General features: G+C 40.2%; 1 protein-coding gene across 1 annotated transcript; it reads left to right on the top strand.

The window, feature by feature from the left end:
* The first annotated feature begins 4,153 nt into the window (after positions 1-4,153).
* On the top strand, positions 4,154-19,995 carry ube4a (ubiquitination factor E4A (UFD2 homolog, yeast)). The gene is made up of 20 exons (XM_022200951.2): positions 4,154-4,274; positions 6,385-6,554; positions 8,132-8,308; positions 9,529-9,641; positions 9,948-10,100; positions 10,257-10,416; positions 10,568-10,770; positions 10,920-11,111; positions 11,215-11,548; positions 11,771-11,897; positions 12,802-13,109; positions 13,655-13,787; positions 13,888-14,078; positions 14,399-14,499; positions 15,028-15,141; positions 16,305-16,479; positions 16,580-16,760; positions 16,981-17,128; positions 17,274-17,431; positions 17,589-19,995. Exons 2-20 carry the CDS (start codon positions 6,425-6,427, stop codon positions 17,722-17,724), a joined length of 3,234 nt encoding a protein of 1,077 aa, XP_022056643.1. The 5' UTR covers positions 4,154-4,274; positions 6,385-6,424; the 3' UTR covers positions 17,725-19,995.
* The last annotated feature ends 1,659 nt before the right edge of the window (positions 19,996-21,654 follow it).

Genomic DNA, 21,654 nt, shown 5'->3' with positions numbered 1-21,654 from the left:
AATGAATACCATCGGAACTAAATTTTTTATTTCACTTTTTTTTGTACAAAACTTACAAGAATATACTTTTTAAAAGTTCTGTATCTATTCATCTGTCAGTGTGATGATGCATGTTTGACACACCCTAACACTTTAATGAGAGGTTTTTGAAGGTCTGCTGTACAGTTATTAGGGTCCCAGCACTGACGGTGCCGAAGGATCCTATTGAAATCCTAGGGCTTCGTTTTCTTCTTCTTCACTCTTTTCCCGTCTTTTCTAATTCCACTTTGGCGGCGCAAACATACCCCAAAACACGTCGAGCTTCGCATGCACATCAGGACTGGCGAAAAATTTGATATTTTATGGGAGTTGCGCACGTGTGGCAAAATGGCTCCATAGCGCCCCCTGTAAAATTGAAAAACTGCCATGACGTTTCATCTACAGCCACAATATTTGGGGACATATGCAGCACATCAGGACACACCAAAAAGTCAATCACAGCCACGCCCTAAACCCAACAGGAAGTCGGCCATCTTGAATTAGCAGTAAATTTTTTCACACCAAGCAAATAGTCATAAATGCTCTTCTCAGCCTTTCTAATAGTGTGGACGTTACAATCAGATTCATGGTGGTGTAAACTATGACATTTCATCTTTATCACATCCAGCGATCACTTCTTTTTCACAGGCCTAGTTTATAAGGTCCGGACAGCTTGTTGCATAATGAAATTCAAAGCACTCTATCGACCAGGGAGATCTCGCACTCTGTTTACTTATATTTACATGTATTTTGTTTTCCCACTACAGGCAAACAGGCATGATGAATGTATGGCCCTGTTGGGACACAGAGCTGGTCTGAGATCAGGCAACTTCCAGGCTCGACTGTAAAGTCTGGAGAGGGAACATTTTATTCTGTTTTATCTCAACATGACAAATAAAGGATCTTTTCTTTAAAGTGCAATCTGCAGATGGCAAGAATGTGTTAATTTTTTTGCAAAATAAGGTGTTAAAACATGCAAAGTCACATGTTTTGTAACAGCCACAGCTTAGGCTGTGAGCTGTGGCAGGCCTGTGTGTGCTGTGCTGATGAGGAGTCCAGGTGTGTGTCATCTGTCATCAGCAGATCATGTGCAGGTGGAGGCCAGCTAATCAGGCCCTGGTGTCCTATAAGAACCGTCGTCAGTCGTTGTTTGATGCCGGACGTTGCTTTTGGTTACCTGACTCCTCCGGCTCCTTGGTCTGCTCCTGGTCCTCTGTGGATTCTGGCTGGGTCAAGGAAAATCATCTGTTGTCAGCCCCCCCTAGAGGCAGCAAGGTCCCCCAGCCCTGCTGTCATCAGACACAGGTTATACTAATCTCCCTAGCTCAGCATAGTGGCTGTGTTAGCTCCCTATAGTCAAGAGCAGTTTGGTTTGAGCTTTTGGGTTTTAGTGCAGAGTTCTGGTTGCTTAGTTTTTGTTAGTTAGATTTCCCTTATTATTTTGTTCTCCTGCCTTGGTGTTACCAACAGTGGGTTAATCTTAGCTTTTGGGTTTGTTTTAATAGTCTTCCCTGTCTCTAGAGGCTCCTAGGTTGGTTCCCTGAGTTCACCCTGGGTTGTACAGCTAGTTCTGGTTCTGGTTGTAGTTCTGTATCCTTCCTGGTTCTGTGAATAAATTCGTTGTTGTTGCAAATCTGTCTACTCGTTCATTTCCTGCATCTCAGCCTCTGGTACCTGCTTACCTGCCTTACTGTCATCGTCAGGTACCTGTACCTGTCAATCAGTGACGGACAGATGAGACGTCACCAGGACAGCACCCCCCGAGCTGTGCTGACGCTGCTGTCCACACTGTGTCGCTCCACACTGACACCTGCTGGCTCTTAAAATCATTACAGGTAAAATTTAAATGTAATTAAATAATTTTTAAAATTTACATTTAAAATTGAATTATAATAATTTATAATAATAGTAAAAGAGCAAGCAAAAATGGTTGTCATCATTTTCCCCAGAACAGAATAGTGTAACCAGAATGAGTGCAAGCAAAGAGAATAAAGTGACTGGTAAATGGAGGTTATTTAATGGTTCATAAGTCCGACAGCTGAGGGGAAGAATAAAGTCTGCATTTTTATTAAATGTTGTATTCCACTGTACTATGCACTATAGTTTTTAGTACTTTTTGTTTTTTCCTTTGACTAAAAACTTCTTTCATTATCCTTTGTGTATAATTTGGTCCTATATAAATAATTCCACTAAATCCTAAATGCTTGCCTGCTAATTTCAAGGCACACAGTTAGAGACCTGCACTCACTGTGATATTAATGTGGAACAAGTGGAATGACATTACATTGCCTAGAGCTGTGCCTTACATTTTATATTCGTTTATTATGACATTATTTGAAAATGGTGCAACTATTAGATTAAAATCGAAATACAACGGGCTAGACTGGATTTAGACCCCAAGCTACCAACGTAATCTCTGGTTACAAACTCATCGAATCTAGAAAATAAAGCAATTAATGAAGATATTGTTCATATTATCTGTTGTAAGAAAAACAATAAAATGAGACAGCAATATAAGAATACTATACAATTATATATGAAGAATACTACACTTAGAAATAGAAATAAAAACAAAACTTGCTCATTGGGAATCCAAAAAAATCCTTGGAAATGTTAGGTTTTTGTGTACATCTTTGTAGGGTCATAGTTTTAGTTCTAAATTTGTCAGGTTAACCTCTAGAATTGCCAGTACTGTCAGGTCTTCGCCCTAATATTTATTTACTTAGGTTAATCGCTATGTGGCGACTGGTGGTGAAATCTGTTGGGTGGGCTAACAAATGCATAATACCGATTAAATGGTTAACACAGCTGCAAAAGCAACATCCCCTATGATACACACAGTTACATCAATTACAGGTACACTATACTTTTTTAGTGCTCTCCATCAACACTCTCTCTCACTCACTCACACACACACACACACACACACACACACACACACACACACACACACACACACACACACACACACACACACACACACACACACACACACACACACCACTACAAAACGTGTTCCAACTGCAACGACTGCCCACAGATAGCCTGCTTGGTGACATGTAGTGCACAACACGCCTTCAGTACAACAGATGACCTCAGCAAAAACAAGGTGTCACAGTCCTTTAACAGGTCAACATGGGCCTACCTTATTTGAAAAGAAGCTCACATCGACGGCCGATGTGATGCCAGTCTCTTAACTTCCAGCTTTTCCTCCAAAGACATTGAGGAAAATGGACATGAAAGCAAATAATCCACCTTGTTCATGCTAATGCCCGCCATAGCTTAACCTTTTCCCAACTCTGGCACAAATAGCAGCACCACTGCGTCAACTCGCTGCTATTGGTCAAAGTCAAGGCCAGTGGGCTGACTGAAGTTAGCCCAAATGAACAGTAAGTCACGGGGGCGGGACATGACACCTGTCAATCACTTACAAGAACGAAATGAATGAAAGCCATCGCTGTGTTAACTCGCTGCTATTGGTCAAAAGTCAGTGGCCAGTGGGCTGACTGAAGTTAGCCCAAATGATCAGTAAATCACGGGGGCGGGACATGACACCTGTCAATCACTTACAAGAACGAAATGAATGAAAGCGGACTGTATCTGCTGGGGCTGTAAAAAATAAACCCATTTAGAGATATTCTATGTTTTTCTTTTGACTGATTGGTGCTGTTGCTACCTTTGTTTTCACCTAAACTTAAAACAATCTGTTGTAAGTTATTTAAAAAATAATTTTCTCATCTTTTTTGTGTTGGCCTGGGAGGGCTTAGCCCCGTTAGCCCATTTATACCACCCGTCTCAGGGTCTTAGCCCATGTATGCATTATTTACAGGTAAATTTGTACGTAATGTGATTATATAATTAACCATTAATATTTTAATTATTTAGACAAATATCAAACCATACATAATACTAAACGAAAAACGACATCATCTTTTAAATCGACTTAACATATCTCTTTACATAATCCCCCGAAATATTAAGTGACATACAGTAAATCCAGTACTGATTTAACTTGGACTGATATTAGTTTCATTTTTATGGCTCCTGTTCATGGGTTCAGTACTACAACATTGCTTTAGATTCATTGTTTTATTCAAAGTGTTGCCATCCTGGAGAGTGAAAAGTTACTCAGCAAAGCAGACGCTGCGTCGCACACTGATGACGTTCACCATTTCTATTTACTGAGGAAGTGCTGCTGGTTTCGTAGAAGCAATTTTTTTAAAAATATCAAAATCACTCTTCTTCCCGTCAAACAGGTACGACAGCACTCTTTGTCGTTTGTCTACATTATATAGACTGATACTGGGGTAAAATCCGTTTCCCAGTTGATAAAATCAATGCTGTAATAGAGCCGTGGTGACCCCATGACAGCTTAGCTTGCCGCTCCACACACTAGCTAACCAGCTAACTACCCCTGATGCAGGGCGTCCAGGGCGACTAGCTAAGCCAGTTAGCTAAGTAGCGTCATGTGGCTAAACCTGCTTCTCCTCACTAATATGGTACACAGGTGATGTGACTGCTTTGAAATAGCACAATGGGGACTAGTTGGAAGGTAAGCTGCATGAAGTGAGACGAGTTAGGCGCTGAACTGATGGTAACCGTGACAACACGTAGTAACATTAATCTGCTGGAGCGGTGAACACTGAACTAACACGCAGCCCACGTAATGACAGCGTGCACATATGTTTACTTCACTGTTCAAAATGAACGCAAAGGGTGGTATTTTCACTGTTTATCCTCTTTTCTTAATGTCATGCTAAAAACTTTGTCATCTTGTCCGAAATTATTTCGTTTAATCAACAAACTGCAGTCAATCTGTGACCTGTTTTCTTCTTGTATCAATCAAATGGTGTGATATACTTGTGTATGTCACATTACCGCCACTACTACTGCTGCTGCTGCTGCTGCTGCTGCTACTACTAATGCTTATTTATTTAGAGAATTTCTTAAGTTTACAAGGTGTTGCACAAATATAACATCACATTGCTGTTGTTAAATTGGCTGTGCTAAAAAGCAGCCTTCAGTAAAATGAGTTAAACCCATGATCTGCTGTAAGAAACCATGTTCACTCACATGACAATAACCTAAGATGACACATCCATGTGTGTCCTTACCTTTGTCTTCATATTTGGAAACAAGGACATATATAAGCTGCCTAAAGAAGCAGTCAGAAAAGCAAATTTAAAAGTCTGAGACTTTTAGACTGTCAACCTCTGAGGGAGCAAAATCACTGTGTAGAAGAAAAGTCAAGCATTTATATTTGAATATTTTGCGATATTATGGACATCTGACAGTGATCGATAATATACAGCAGTAGATTCCCAAAGTGGATGTCGCAAGACACTAAAAGGATGACATCTAGTCGTAAAAGAAAATTATAAAATATTTACAAGTGGAGTAGTTTCAACATATTTTTTATCAAATTGTTTATTTAAAAAAAAAGCAAACTTAAAAAAAGTGCTGCTCGTTCATACTGTATGCTTTCTCAGTACTACAGTGTATGCATGGAGATTACCTTCACGTATTCTACTGCTAGCTTTTAAGTTACAATATTGTGGTTCTTAGGCTGTTTTGTTCTTTCGTGTTGTTGTGATGCCTGTGTTTGGATAGGTCAGTTAGTGTGTGTGCATAGCTGTGTGCAACATTTGTGTGCTTCAAACAAAATCAGAGGATAGTGGAGGTGACGAGTCTTTTGCAGTGTTGTTTTCAGGGTTTGGGGCTGAAAAGTTTGATATAAGGGACAGAAACACAACAGCATGTCCTTCTTACTCAAAGAAAATATGAGATGCAGACAGAGAAGAGATGAAGAATGTTACACACTGGTGGGAAATAAATACACTAGATTGTGAACTTATGGACACATTTTTAGGGACAGTCATACAAGAAACTGGATAGTGATTGGAGTTAAATCCAGAGGGAGGTCATAAAGTGACAAGAAGGATGCTTGCTTCTGTGTAAACCTCTTAGAAGGACAGGAAGATGCCCAAATGACCCTTTATAATGTTGATATAGAATGAGTCACAGACAGAAGAACTAAGAAAATGCAATATGTTTTGGCCCATTTTGATCTAGAGTAGGAACTTGATTTGCTACAAAAATATCAAACACAATTGTGTGATCAATGGGTGTTACTTCCGGTTATTTTAAATGCAGTTGTGATAAAATACTTCCTTGCTGGTAATGAGGAGGTGGGGAAGTTTTGCTAGTCTTCATTTTACTGTAGGAGTGATGTAATGATGATAAAAACGACACATGATGGACATGATGATTTCACTGTGTAAATATACTGTGTTTGCTCACCTATTCTTAACTGAATTCTAAGTCCTTTTCCTCTGCCCTTTCTGTGTGTCTGCATTGCTCTTTAAGACTGGGATCTTTAATGGATTGAGTGTTGAGCCCCAGTGAAATGACTGACCAGGGCAACAACAACCAGAACATCTCCTGCAACCCCTTTGCTGCCCTCTTCAGCTCACTGGCTGATGCCAAACAGTTTGCATCAGGCCAAAAACCACAAAAGCAGTCTGCTCAACCACCACGTGAGTAGAGCTGTCAGAATCCCTGCAATCCTCTAATTAGAAACAGTCACTGCTTATGTGGATCTCGGAGTAAAAATCCACTTCATTGCATAATTGATACACATAAATACATACTGTTTAACAGTTGTGTGCAGAGATTTGGGCACTGCTGAGAAAATTACATATTTTGTTGATTTTTCAAGTGAAAAGAAATAAATACAGCACCTGCAGTAAACAGACATGAAATGTTTATATAGTGTTGCTTTTTATTTAATGAACAGAGCTTACACAGTAACTGTGACATGTGCAAGAGTCAGTACTTACTACTGAACCCCCTCACAGCTTGCAAATGTTTTTGTAGCCAGCCAAGTGTCTTTCTCTTCTTGATTTAGGGATTTTCAGTCACTCATCCTTGCAGATCACATCACAACCTGAGATATTTTTAGGCGGTCGTGCACACATGTATAAGATCTTTCCACTGAATTTCAGTGATGTTCAAAACTGTGGGACTGTAAGTGTCTGTCAAAAGCCTCAGCTTCTATCTCTTGAAGCAAATTATGGTGGACTTCAAGCATATTTTGGATCATTATCCTGCTGTTGAAGCCAGCCTCATCTCAGTGTCATTCTCTTAACTGGTTGCATAACATTTTTGTTCAGAATTTGCTGATATGAAGTGAAAACCATTCTTCCCTTGATCCGTGCAGTGTTTGCTGTGTCATGAAACCGCAAGGCAGAACATTCCCACCCCCATGCTTAACACACAACACTTGTGTTCAAAATGACTACTGGCTTATGCAGAAGTTGTTTTGTGCACTGGAGACATTAAGTTTTGCAAAGAGATTGCAGGTGAGGTTTCAGTCTGATGACTCTTTCACGTGTAACCCGTTTGTGCATCAGTGCTGCACAATGGAAGGTCCATCTGTGGCATGAAAACCTTCCTACTGGTCCTTTACAGTCACACAGGAGTATTGTTTGGTCTTTTTGTCCAGATTGTTGTGTACTTGTATCTAAATGTGTTCCTGGTCTTCCAGATATTTTCTTGGCTTTTTCAGTCCCCCTTAACTGCCATTTCTTACTGACTTTTCAAGTGTCAAGCTTAAAGCAGATTGGCATCTTTTTATAACCTTCCTCTGCTTTGTAGACATCATTTGGCTTCTCAGTGAGTTTCTTAACAGAGCCAATGGTTGCTAAGAGTCATGCTATTTTTTGCACAATCATCTGCTGATAGTTCCTAATGACAGTCTATAATCTATCGTACAGACTCCAACCAGCCTAAGGTCTAATGAGTTAATGAAGGTCTAAAACTTCACAGGAAGGGGGGTACTCAAACTTCTGCACATGCCGCAATTACTATTTAATTAGTCTTATTTTTTTAAGTTCATGAAACAAAAAGCTTTGAAGGTTTAAATCTCAATTTGCTGTTTTAGTTGTGTTTAGTTCACTTAAAAAGCAACAACCTATGTAATTTGACCAAGAGGTGCTCAACCAAGAGTGTGTTAAAGAAACATCACCTTTTTAATGATTTCATTTTCATGCTGACCTTTAGCCTGAATGTATCCACATGTCCTCAAACTTAACCTCTGTGTCTGTTATCGCAGTGGAGGACTCAGGAGAGAGCCAGTCAGAGTCGGAGAACTCTGTGTCAGACAGCGTTGATGACAATGACGACTCCGTGGCAGAAATTAGCCGCTCCTTCCGCTCCCGGCAAGAGCTGTGTGAACAGCTCAATGTCAATCACATGATCCAGCGAATATTTCTAATCACTCTGGACAACAGTAAGTAAAGCAGAATAATAATCAGACTGTAGCCTCTGTCTTAGACAAACCTTGGGTATTGGCTCATATTATGGAGAACAGTCTGTCATATGATTTACTTTGATCCACCAGAGTTCTGCTAAGCTCAGCCTTACTCGTGTATAGTTTTAGGTATATAAACTTATCCACAGTGTAGAAAAAGGACAGATTAATATTCCTTTCTAACAGTATCTCATGTTACCACCCTGTGACCTTAAAACAGTACCAAGTTTCAGTTTAGCTGGTAGGGTAGGTTGTTTGTAAGATTTTGAAAACTTGTCACAGTTGTTCTGTAGATTTAGGCTGACTTTGTTGCTTCTGCCCTTTTCATGTCTCAAACTGACTCCATGAAAGTAAGACTGGACCTCTGCGGGGTCAAACCATCTGCAGCTGGACTTCTTATTGTTCTGAATATAAAACAAAGAGTCCAACAGGTAGAACTGAAGATCTAGTTTGGGTTCATTGTCACAAACTGACTGATTACTCTTCTGTAATATCTATTTTCTTTACTTATTGTAGATGTAGGTTTTACAATAAACCTGCAGTAACTCCACTAATTGTAAACTGTGCTCACGCTTTCATACCACAGCTGACCAATCTGAGTCCCATCTAAAAGCCCACACGCAAGAGACTTTTGTACTGTCAAATCAGACAGTCAGTGTCAAACCGTTTAGAAACCATATTTTCCCCTGGGGTTTTGCTGTGATCTTAAATGGACATGCAACATGCAGGTGCACTTGGTGATGAGACTCCTCTGAATCTGCTGTTTTAAGGCGCATTGTTGGATGTCACTTGATGTCTTGAAAGTCAAATAAGAACTTTCCAGTGAGTAACAAATGACTCACCACCCTTTAAGACAATATAAAGACCTTCCCCCACTGTGAAGCCGCTCTTTGAGTTGACTGCATCTGTCTACTGCTGAGATTGCTGAAAGATGAGTCATGACATTCAGGAAATGTTGACTAAAAGCCCCTTTGTTTTCATACAGAGCCCCTTAATGAATTTATTTTCCATCTTAGTCTTTAGTAAATACATGTCATATATTTGATCCTTTCCTGCCTTATTTATGCCAATGTTTGGGTGTTGATTCATGTTTCGACTACAGTTAATCCAGTGTTCATGCTTGGTTTGGTTTAACCTTCACGGCTTGCTATGTGTAAAATTATTTGAGCTGACTTTATTTAATGGACTTTCACCCGTAGGTGACCCCAGTCTGAGAGGAGGTAATGGGATTCCTCCTCGCTGTGTTTACCTGGAGGAGATGGCTGCAGATCTGGATGGACAGGACTGGCTGGACATGGACAACATAGAGCAGGTCAAATGTCAACAGCAATTTCATCATTGTTTCCCGTCCGTCTTGCTTCTCTCCTTTCTATAAACACTAAAAGTTTGATACAATTGGTGAAGAAATCAACCTTTACGAAACACTAAGGTTGTCGTTTTAGCTTTATAATCCATCAGGTACACAGCTGTGGCACATTTGGAAGCCAAAAATAATATGTGGGGATGAGAGGCACACATTTAGGGAATTGAATGACATATGATTATGTAATTACTTTCAAGGCTTAAGAAACTTTCTGGCTTCTGCTGATATGTGTGTGATATTTCCTTTGTTCTCCAGGCTTTGTTTAATCGTCTGCTGCTGCTAGAGCCAGGAAACCAGCTCATCTACATGACGTCATGCAGCGCTGTCAACCTGTCTGCTGACCGAGATGCTGGAGAGAAATGTGCCATCCCTTACCTTTTTGCTTGTTACCAGAGGGCAAAGGAAGAGGTGTGCTTTTTTTCTGCTAGATTTTAATTGTAGCTCTTTAGCGCTACTATTTTCAGAGATTGCCAACTGTTAATAGACTGTTCTCAGTAATTGGAACATTAAAATAACCCGTGCTCTTCCATAATTCAGTGACTTTTTTTCTTGTCTGTGCACCAGGTGACAAAGGTACCCGAGAAATTGCTTTCATTTGCTGTTCGCTGTAAGAACCTGACAGTTTCTAATACGCGAACAGTCCTGCTCACCCCAGAGATCTACATCAGCCAGAATATCTACGAACAGCTTCTGGACCTGCTGCTGGAAGCTTTCAATGGAGCACGTAGGTCCTTGATTGTGCCTGTTTAGGCCTTACTGCTTCCTTGCTTGTGCGCTCTTGTGTTCTTTTGCCCTCACTTTTACTTTCATCTTTGCTTGTTCTCAATAAAGTGTCCTCTCTAGTTTTCATCACTCACAAGCTTTCTGTGTTTCAGAGCCAGAGGAGGTGGTTGAATTTGTGGAGGAGGTCATTGCTGGCCTGCTCTCTGACCAAGAGGTGCGCACCTTCGAGGAGGTGATCGTACCAGTGTTCGATATCTTCCACGGACGCATCAAAGACTTGGATCTGTGCCAGCCTCTCCTCTACTCCTATTTAGATGTTCTCCTCTATTTCAGTCACAATAAAGATATCGCTAAAGTAAGAAGACAAACACAAACCAGATTATAGCAAATGCTGATGTAATGCACCTTCTTCCAACAGCTGATAATATCTGCGCGTACATGAAATGAAATAATACACAGTAGTAGACAGTAATCATGTTTTCCGTTTGTTTTTGCTCTGACCAGGTCTTGGTAGAACACATTCAGCCCAAAGACCCAACTAATGGTTTGCAGTACCAGAAGACCTTACTGGGGATGGTGTTGAACATCTCCTGCTTGCTGAAAACCCCAGGTGTGGTCGAGGGACATGGCTACTTCCTGAACCCTTCCCGCTCCAGTGCCCAGGAGACAAAGGTCCAGGAAGCCAACATCCACCAGGTTAGCAGATTATCCTTCATTTGCTGTTTCTAATTTCTTTGCATTTTCTTTAGCAATAGCAACCAGGGATAAAAATGCAATTTTTTTTCCTTTTGCATTACAGTTTATGAATCAGTTTCATGAGAAGCTTCACCAAATCTTGAAAAACTTGCTCCAGCGATCGGGGGAGACTCGCCACTTGCTGCTCTCATGGTTGGGAAACTGTCTGCAGGCTAATGCTGGCCGAGCCAAGATCTGGGCCAATCAGATGCCAGAGATCTTCTTCCAAATGTATGCCTCAGATGCTTTCTTCTTAAACCTTGGTGCAGCTCTCCTGAAGCTGTGCCAGCCCTTCTGCAGGCCCCGTTCACCTAAACTGCTCACCTTCAACCCTACTTACTGTGCACTCAAAGAGCTGAGCGAAGAAGAGAGACGCAATCGCAATGTACATGCAAGAGGTCAGTGTATGTGAGATAGGCAATGAGAGTGTCAGTGACTCTTTAAAGATTTTTATCAAAAGCTTTTATTTGTCTGTATTAATGCAGCTGCTCTCATATTTATTTTTACCTTAGCAACTGGATTTATAATAGGTTCTAAAGCTGTTTTTAACTATCAGTAGAACTTAACAAAAGTGTAAATTAAAATTATTGATCAGATAATTATTTCTGTTTTTATACCAGGTCTTGACAAGGAAACCTGCCTGATCCCTCTGCCTCCCCAGCAGTCGGTGGAGTCAGCGCCGTCCTACAGCCTGCTGACTGAAAACCTCATCCTCACTCAGCTCACCATGCATCTTGGCTTCCACAGGTACACACAGTCAAATAACAAAATCCTCTGTGCAGGAGTTAGTGAGAGTAGTAACCCTCTCAATCTCTGCCAGAAAGTTTGAAAAGCACGTTTGTTTTTTAAATGACACCATTTATCAGAGCAAGAAAGTGTAAAAACAGAAAATAACACTGGATTTCAGCTTTCTAACAGTTCCTGAACTCATCGTGTGTGACTTTCAGTTTTGTCTGAAAAATAACCAAAACTAACCTTGAAATTGTGATAATACCTCAAAATCACTTATTTTTTCTTATCTAACAGTTTGAGAAGAATTAACAGTTTGCAGAAGCCATTAGTGACTCAGCTACACATGGCAGTCATGTGGAAAAAAATCAGGAACTTCACAGCAGATCTGGTCTGAACTGCAGGCTATGTTCACACAGAGAGGACAAGAGACAATTAGGGAGACAAATTAAAATGCAAGTACAGCCTAACATGTTGAGCCACCATTTTTTACAGTTCTGGTAACACCTGTGGGCAGCTTGTTGATTCCTGGATTTTTCCATTTTTGTAAAACCGATAATTGAAGAAATTCAACTTTCATTCTTTCTTTTTTTATGATCTGTGGCACAATAACTTTATTATACTGCACTGAGAGACATTTTGAGCTATCTCTACTTCTAGCCATGGTTGTGCTGTTTCCATAGACGTACAGGAGTTTGTATTGCAGTGAAAAATGAGCTCACAGTGAGTAAAACACCCAGGAACAAAAAATGCCTGAAACTGCTTTAGGTTCAGAGTGTTAAGACTTTGCTCAGCTGAACCCTTCACAATGCAGCAGATCTCTTAGCGTCATTGCACACTGTATGTTCTCATGCTTTCCCCACATATCAGCATTTACACATTTTATCTTGTTCTGTTTGTGTCCACACCTGTGTGTGTGTAGACTCCATGAGCAGATGGTGAAGATGAACCAGTCTCTCCACCGGCTCCAGGTGACGTGGCAGGAGGCTCAGCGAACAGGCAACCCAATGTCAGAGCAGCTCCTGGAACAGTTTGAGCGTCTGATGATTGTTTATCTGTCAACCAAAGCTGCCACTACGCAGCCCGCCATGCTGCAATGCTGCCTTAACCTCCAAGCTGCCACTGCTGCTCTGCTGGTTCAGCTTGGGATGGGAAACCAGGGGACTGAGCATGTAGCACTCAGTTTTCCACTGCCATCCCTGCAGAATAGTATGCTCTGCTATGTGCCAGGTAGGTCAGATCTTCCACTACACTAAAAATACAGTGGAGCAAAAAAAACTTTATCTTTGATTGTCATACTGACCCAAAAGGTTCAGGGAAGGCAGAACTGTAATTTCTGTCATTTTCTCTGGGCTGAATTGGGTCAGGTTTATTAATAGTTTGTCTCTTTTACCTCCTTAAATTAAAGATGTGAACATTATGTTCACAACAACTGACTGAAACTTCATTTTAATCTGGTTCTTTTTGCACATATTATTTCCACACATTGCCAGCATGAAGCTAATGATTTTACTGACAGTCAGTCTTCTCCTTTTGAAAAGGTGTGAGTTTATGAAACACTGTGGCTTTCAGTCTCAGAACAAAAGAAAATAATGAGTTTAAACACGTTTGAACCTAACCATCTGTTATGTACTACTCATTCTACAAAAGGTTTTGAACTTACTGCAGATGTGTGCAATGTGGCATTGGTTAGTTACTCAGAGTACATTCATTCATTAATACTGAACATTCCTAAACATGATAGTTATGACTCAAGTCTGCCTTTTGTTTGTCAGAGTTTTTTGCAGAAAACTTGGGAGATTTTTTCATCTTCCTGCGTCGGTTTGCAGACGATGTCTTGGAGACTTCTGCTGAAAGTCTGGAGCAGATTCTTAACTTCATTACTGTCTTCATGGGTAACGTAGAGAGGTACATGACTTTACCTGTCATGGTCTGATATGTGCACATATCAAAGGAATAATCAATCTAACTTTTGAAAATGTCCTGTCCTGCCCTGCATGACCAACAGGATGAAAAACCCTCATTTAAGAGCAAAGCTTGCAGAGGTCTTGGAGGCAGTGATGCCCCACATGGAGCCAGTGGCTCCCGGTGCTGCTCAGCCAATCGTGTTCCAGAGAGAGAGAGTCTTCTGCACCTACAGACATGCACCTCAGCTGGCCGAGGCCCTCATCACAGTGTTTGTCGATATTGAATTCACAGGTGAAACAGTATTACTCGCACGTTTTGATTTGCTAGTGGTGGTTATAGAGGGAACATTTGCCGTTTAACAGCACTGCCGAGTTTGAATAAAGGCATATTTATAGTTTTTGGCTGGTTAAAGACCGTCTATGATTGTAACATTCACAATAACAAAAGAAATGGTGACTCTTGGGATCATTTGGCATGCTTTGGCAATCAGGTGAACTGTGAAGATTGTGCGTGCTGTGTGCATTCTGCACAACAAGATAAAGAAAGAAGCAAATAGAAAGAAGCGCTGGAGCATGTCTGATTTTATTTAGATTTCCTCTGTTTTTCCCCAGGGGATCCTCACCAGTTTGAGCAGAAATTCAACTACAGGAGACCCATGTATCCAATTCTTAAGTACATGTGGGACAAAGAAAACTACAGAGAGAGCATCAAGGTGCTAAGAAATGAACATTTTTGGCAGAATTCATCCAAATACACCGTCTCTTTGGAGCAGAGGGTGGTATGATGGTTGCACTTTTTAGCTTTATAACAGCTCTCAGGTTCGATTTTCCCTCTGTGTGAGTTTGATGTGATCTGTGTGGTTGCCAGTCATGTTGCTTGTTGTCCCTCCAAATTCATTCCCTACTGAAGTCCAAAAATGTGTGTCCAGACCACAAGCTGTACCACTGAACTGCAGACATCGACATTTGTCAGTGTTTTCTCGATATGAATGAAGTAATAAAAGAAATGAAAAGTTTGAGGAAAGGAGATGAAGCTGAGAGGCTTATCCTCCTAGCTCTGTGATGGACTACAATTTTTTTTCACTTTGCACATGCTAGTATGCACGTCAACCACTTGTAGCCAAAAAAAGTTAAAGGTACTGAAACAATGAATAGGGAGGGCAAATACAAAAACATGGTTCACGTCCTCAAGGTTATATACTCTACTCACCAGAATGATTTTGTTGTTTTTTTTGCTTCAGCATTTAGCAAACTATGCATCTGAGAACCTGGAGGCCATGAACCCCCCTCTGTTCCTCAGGTTCCTCAACTTACTGATGAACGATGCCATTTTCCTTCTGGATGAGGCTATTCAGGTGAGACTATTGTGCATTTTCAGTTACAACCTTTAATAAATACAAAATATATTCATCAAGTCTTGTTTACAGCATTTTCTGTCACATTACAATGTGTGACTTGAAGGGGAACTTCGGTTTTTTTCAACCTGGGGTCTGTTTTCATATGTCATTTCATACATGTGAGTGATAGAGAAATTAATTTTCAACATAGCTCCAGTATTTAGCCAGGCAGGCAGCTTAGCAGCTCAGCTAGCAGCTCAGCTAGCGAAAAGTATGGGGCAATTTTCCCCCCGCGTCAAAGTCTGCCCTAACGTGCTTTTTTCCCCACACTGACCGGCTCGGATAGTCTCAATGAGTGTCCCACAACATACTAGAGATAAGAATTGAACGAAAACCTCCACATTACCTGGCGATCACTCTTTGTTGTGGTCTGTATCCAAATCTCAGGACGCTAGAAAGCAAATCTCGTTCCGAAATTGCGCGATAGCGCGCACCAAAACCGATATTTTGGCACGAGCTCTCGCGCGATTTCGCGAGCTATCGTGCGATTTCGAAACGAGATTTGCTTTCTAGCGTCCTGAGATTTGGATACAGACCACAACAAAGAGCGATCGCCAGGTAATGTGGAGGTTTTCGTTCACTTCTCATCTCTAGTATGTTGTGGGACACTCATTAAGACTATTTGAGCCGGTCAGTGTGGGGAAAAAGCACGTTAGGGCGGACTTTGACACCGGGGTGGGGGCCAGTTGCCCCATACTTTTCGCTAGCTGAGCTGCTAAGCTGCCTGCCTGGCTAAATACTGGAGCTATGTCGAAAATTCATTTCTCCATCACTCACATGTATGAAATGACATGAAAACAGACCCCAGGTTGAAAAAAACCAAAGTTCCCCTTTAAGCTCAAAGACTTTCTCTTCTGTTTGTAAGTTATCTCAGCTTGTTGTGATGTTTCCTAACCATTTAGTTCATGACAACATCTACTTTTAGTTTACTGGAAATCCCGAAATACTGCAAAGACAGAAGGGAGCCTTGCATAAATTTGAGTAATTTTACATAAATTTGTTTGCCAAAAATATATCTGTGTTTGAATAATAATAATACCCAATTCATTGTTTTTTGAATACAGTGACTGAGGCATCTCACAAATAAAACAAAACTCACACAATGTCTTTTTTTCTTGTAGTACCTGAGTAAAATCAAGGTTCTACAGCTGGAGCGGGATCGAGGGGAGTGGGAAGGCCTGGCCCCTGATGCTCGAAGAGAGAAAGAATCGAGCCTGCAGATGTTTGGACAGCTGGGACGCTTCCACAACATCATGTCCAATGAGACCATCGGCACGCTGGCCTTCCTCACCTCAGGTCAGGCACAATAGATAGCTACGTGTTAGCCTCTACAGTACATTGATGAATTCTTTTCAGCGTTGTTTACATCCATTTTATTTCACCATTTCTCTCTCAGAAATCAAGGGCATCTTTGTGCAGCCTTTCCTGGCTGAGAGGATCATCTCTATGCTCAATTACTTCCTGCAGCACCTGGTGGGTCCTAAGATGGGAGCTCTTAAAGTCAAGGACTTCAGCGAGTTCGACTTCAAGCCCCAGCAGCTTGTTTCTGACATCTGCACTATCTACCTAAACCTGGGGTATGTTGGGAAGATTCTCCTATTACAAATTGAATAGATATATAGAATTGTAAATATTAGCAAATCATCTTTGAAAGAAACATTTTTCAGTTTTTGTTTATATTTTCATCTTTGTAATTGTTTAGTCTCCTCTAATTATTACTTTATACTCTGGAGAAGAAATACAGTAGCACATTGCTGAGTACAGTTTTTAAAAAATATTTGTTTTTGTCTTTGGCAGCAATGAGGAGAATTTCTGTGCTACAGTCCCAAAGGATGGGAGATCGTATTCTCCTACTCTCTTCTCCCAGACACTTAGAGTACTAAAGAAGATCAACAAGCCTGGGGACATGATTGTGGCTTTTGGACTCCTTGCTGATAAAATAAAGGTATCATTTGACCTGGAGTTTGCCAGAATGAACACTAGAACACCTTTTTAATGTGTAGAAATATTTTTTTATTGAATTCATTCACCGATGAAAACTGAAGGAGATACTCAAAAAAAAAAAAGGTTGTCATTGTGTTTCTATTTAGTCTCATGCAGACAGACAGCAGCAGGAAGAGGAAACATATGCAGATGCTCCAGATGAATTCTTGGATCCCATCATGTCCACTCTGATGCTGGATCCTGTCCTTCTACCTTCTTCCAATGTGACTGTAGACCGCTCAACTATAGCAAGGCATCTCCTCAGGTTAGTTACTTCTTACAAAGTCACAATAGTTGTCATTAACTATACTTCCATTCAGGAAACATATTATGTAATCTCTGTCTAAACTTAAGCAATAATGTGTGTGTACATGTGAAGTGTGTAGGATTGAAGTAAGTAACCAACTACGTCCTCCTTGCAGTGACCAGACGGACCCTTTCAACCGCAGTCCTCTAACCATGGACCAGATTAGGCCCAACGAGGAACTCAAACAACAGATCTTACAGTGGCTGGATAAGCATAAGCAGGAGAGGCTGCAGCTGGGGCCTAGTGGCTAGCCCTGATCTCTCACTGTGACAAACAATGACTCTTCTTGCTTCGTTGTTTTCTTTCCTGGCCCACACGCTCCTCTGCTTCATGGCTGATCCATGGTGTGCTTACCTCTGTGGATTTGTTCTGACTCCGGCGGTCTCAATAACATTGGATTCGCCTTTTCGTGCAGCCTTCATGCTTATTGGAACATCTCTCTGACAACAGTTGAGGCAAACTGTAGCCCACCCGCAGGTGACGACTTCAAAACCCATACAGTAGCTGTTATACTCCCATGATGCCCTATTGTAAACATGAGTAGGGTGATGCAGCCTCTGTTTCCTTAATAAATAGTTATTACAGGCAGAACTGTGGCCTGAAATGTCAGTTGAGCAGCACGTGAATGTACTGTATGAACTCCTGGCTGACCATCTGGCCCTAACCACATTTTATACTGCAAGGTAAGTATTTTTTGGAACTCACAAGTCTGACTATGGATGGAGTTGTTTATAATTTACCCTGGATTTCACCTTCATAAAGATCACATCACACACTGCCTTTAAAGTCCTTTAATACCCTATATGTTTGCACTCTTGGTTCAATCTCAACCAGCATGCTCATTGTAAATAAAATTAGGAATTAAAAATAAGGCCTAGGAAAAACTGAATTTAATTGTGTGTGACTTTTATTTTATTGAAAATAATTACATTTATTTGGGGACTTTTAAAATCTTGTTCACTGTAATAAGATACCTGTAGCACAAAAGCATACTGTGTATTTGTTTTACAGTTGTCTGTATTTTTAAAATACGAAGATAAGAGCCTTGAGAGCCTTGAGCACCTGCCTTTAATGAAGCCCCAATTATCTTGTTAAGATCTGAGACCTTGCTAATTAAGGTTGTTGGATGAAAGGATTTTAAACTGTGTTTCACTTATTAGACAATAATTACACTAATTTAAACCGCATTTTAGGCCATTAATTAGTAAAATTGCTCAACTGCTGAGCGCGGCATTGACAGACATTGTTATGGCAATACAGTGTGGAAATGTGGGAGCTGTTCACAGCGGTTATGAACAATAATAACAAACAGTAGTGTGACAGCTCCATGTCTAAAAAGCAGATGAGATAATAGCACTGTATCAGAGGGTTCCATCGCTGCTGCACACAATGTGTGACTAAATTTGAAATTGTCTCACGTTTTGAGAAAGTTTCCTTCAGAGCTGCAGAAGACAGAACACAGCAGATTCACAGGATTGCAAGCAACTCTTTTCTTGTAAGATCTGTGGAATGCCCCTTTGAGACGCTCAGCGGTGATAATGGGCACCAAATGACTGGACCTGACACAAAAAGGCAAGGAAGATACTCTCAAAACATAACTTCATTTAGCCTGTGGCTTTCTGTATCAAAAATACTTAGAAAACTATGACATTAACACAAATTTCCAACGGCTACTCGTGACTTTGCTAACTGGCGTAGGTTCTGTGAAAAACAGCATCTTTTCAGTAAATGTCATATTTCTCCTGAATGTCTTCTCAAATAAGTCGTCCATTTGTTGAACTGTATCATATCTACAGTACCTTATCTGAATAGTAATGTACAAAAAGTAGTGACGTGGTTTGAATTGGGTTACATTTCTCATTATACTCGAATATACTCCTTATTTGACCTTGTTTTAGGGTCCTTACAATGGCCACATTTCTTGAGATTAAACCCCTGAACTGCAAAAATATAGGGTTCAATCATGTTTAACCGTCAGTGTACATACAACAGTCATTGTCACTCTTTGAATCAACATCCTTCAGATTATCCAATACATATCCTGATCTCGGGTTTTGAACAGAATTTTTAGTTGTGTGCAAGCGTAGTTTATTAAAGTGTGGGCAAACAGTTGATCAATAGAATCGGTGCCTAAAACCAAGAGCCTTGCAGCGAATGAGGATCTGACTTGTTTCACATTCTTCACAGACATGATTATAAGTTTGTTTCTTTGAGCGATATGGAGCTGTGCAGTAGAATATAAAAGAAAGAAGACTGGAGGCAGAAATCATGATGTTGAGTAGAGTTTTTGAGTTAAAGTGTTTTAATTCAAAATCAAGTGTGCTTGTATAAAATGTTAAAAGGTGAGAGGAAGACGATGTATTTGTTGGCATGCTTATCATACTGTGTTGAACATCTACCACCTGAATGATTACATGGTTTAAATTATAATGCAATATTTTTTGTTTTAATTGTGATCATAAAATGTTTATTTTGGATGTACAGTATGATTAAGAAATAAAACTAATGTGCATTATATAAGACATTGCTGTGTTATCTTTCATAAGGATGACGGTTTATTGCATTGTACTCAAAAAACAAATGTTTTTGTTTGTAAAATGTTAAGATTTTGTGCATTTTTTTGGTTGGTGTCATATTTAAAACATAATAGTGATGAAGAATGGTTTGAGGGGTCTCCACAGAGTTACCACTGAATTTTAAAGCAGGACAATTTAGATTTTTTTTTTTTTCAAATAAGCCTGGAGAAGAACTTGAACTATACATGCAGATAATTTAAGTGTCTGGTATTTGTGAAAGCTACATGTTGATTTAGAACAATGCTGAGGTAAATCTTGTGTTTAGAGTTGTTTGGGCTTCTTGCAAAATATGTCTCCATGTTGCTTCCAAACAACTTGTATCATAGTGGTGTCTACATGTTAGACAATCTCAGCAAGTGTATGCAAAATTCTTTACTTCAGAGCCTCCCATAAACTGCATGTACTGGAAAAACTCTGTCATAGCTGTGAGAGCTTAAACAGATTTGTTTTGGGTCACGTGGGATCTTATCTTCAGGTTGTAACTTGCAAATCTGTGTGTTTTTTTTTTTTTAACAATTCTGTTAATGAGTATTGAGAAGCACTCTCGGGTTATAGGAACATATTTGTTTTTTAATTGTGCTGTGTTACACCCACCAATTTGTCAATGTACCTGTCAGCTCTGGTTGGTTGTTTCAGATAGTCCAATCACCATCGACTGCTCCCCAACAGTCAGTTTAAGAAGTCTCTCAGCTAGCAGACTCTGCAGGGGCAAAGTCTGCGCACAAAACATTATTTGCTCCTTTTAATTAAGTGGCTTCATGAATGAAAAAAACTGGGTTTATCCAGTTTTGTGTCCTTTAAATTGCTACCCCCTAATCCAGGGGGGTAACTCATGTGGGATGGATTTTTTGTTGGTGAGTAACTCATCTCATTTTTCATTTTATGTACGAGGGAGCAAGTTAAGTTTGAATATGGAGGCAAATAAGGTAAGTTAGGTTTTGAGTAAACAAACTGAATTGATTGCTGAGTACTTCCATCTGCTCACTACTTTGTTTTGCTTATTCTGTTTTGAGGTAACCTTGGAGATTTAAAGTCGAAGTGTTCCTTTTGCAAAACCCTGAACTCAAAGTTATTCTCAATGGCAGCTGAGCACCTGCTGCCACTGCTGTGTGGAAAAAATTGTAGAGCACTCTGAAGACCACTAAGGTAGAAAAGAGCTACATAAGTGGAAACCATTACCACTCTGCAAGGAATTGAGTTGTTTGGTTTGGATTTAAGAACAAACAATATTCTTATCAGGTGCACTGGGTTTAGTTTTCAGTTTCTATGTGAGCTGATGCTATATTTGCTTTGAAACATAAAGGCTCTAAACATATTGTACAAAATAACAATAACCATTGAGTGAAATATCGTGGTATTAACTTGGGAGGATCCTGATCACATCAATCCACGACTGTAAACACCTGCAAGAAACTGTCACATTTTAAATTTAACTTAAACTTTATGTTGAAATGATTTGCCAAGCATTAGGTACCTCTTCTCATGATTCTCTGTTAAGATCATGAATACAAAATAACATTAAACGATGAATACAACAACATTTGTGTATCTTCACTAAACACGGACAAAGCATTTGCAATCACACAAAAGCAGTGTCGTTTATGT

This window comes from Acanthochromis polyacanthus, chromosome 13, assembly GCF_021347895.1.
Source record: "Acanthochromis polyacanthus isolate Apoly-LR-REF ecotype Palm Island chromosome 13, KAUST_Apoly_ChrSc, whole genome shotgun sequence".
In the NCBI taxonomy this organism is placed as follows: domain Eukaryota; kingdom Metazoa; phylum Chordata; class Actinopteri; family Pomacentridae; genus Acanthochromis; species Acanthochromis polyacanthus.
Note: the sequence above shows the minus strand (reverse complement) of the source record. Positions and strands in the feature narration are given on the sequence as shown.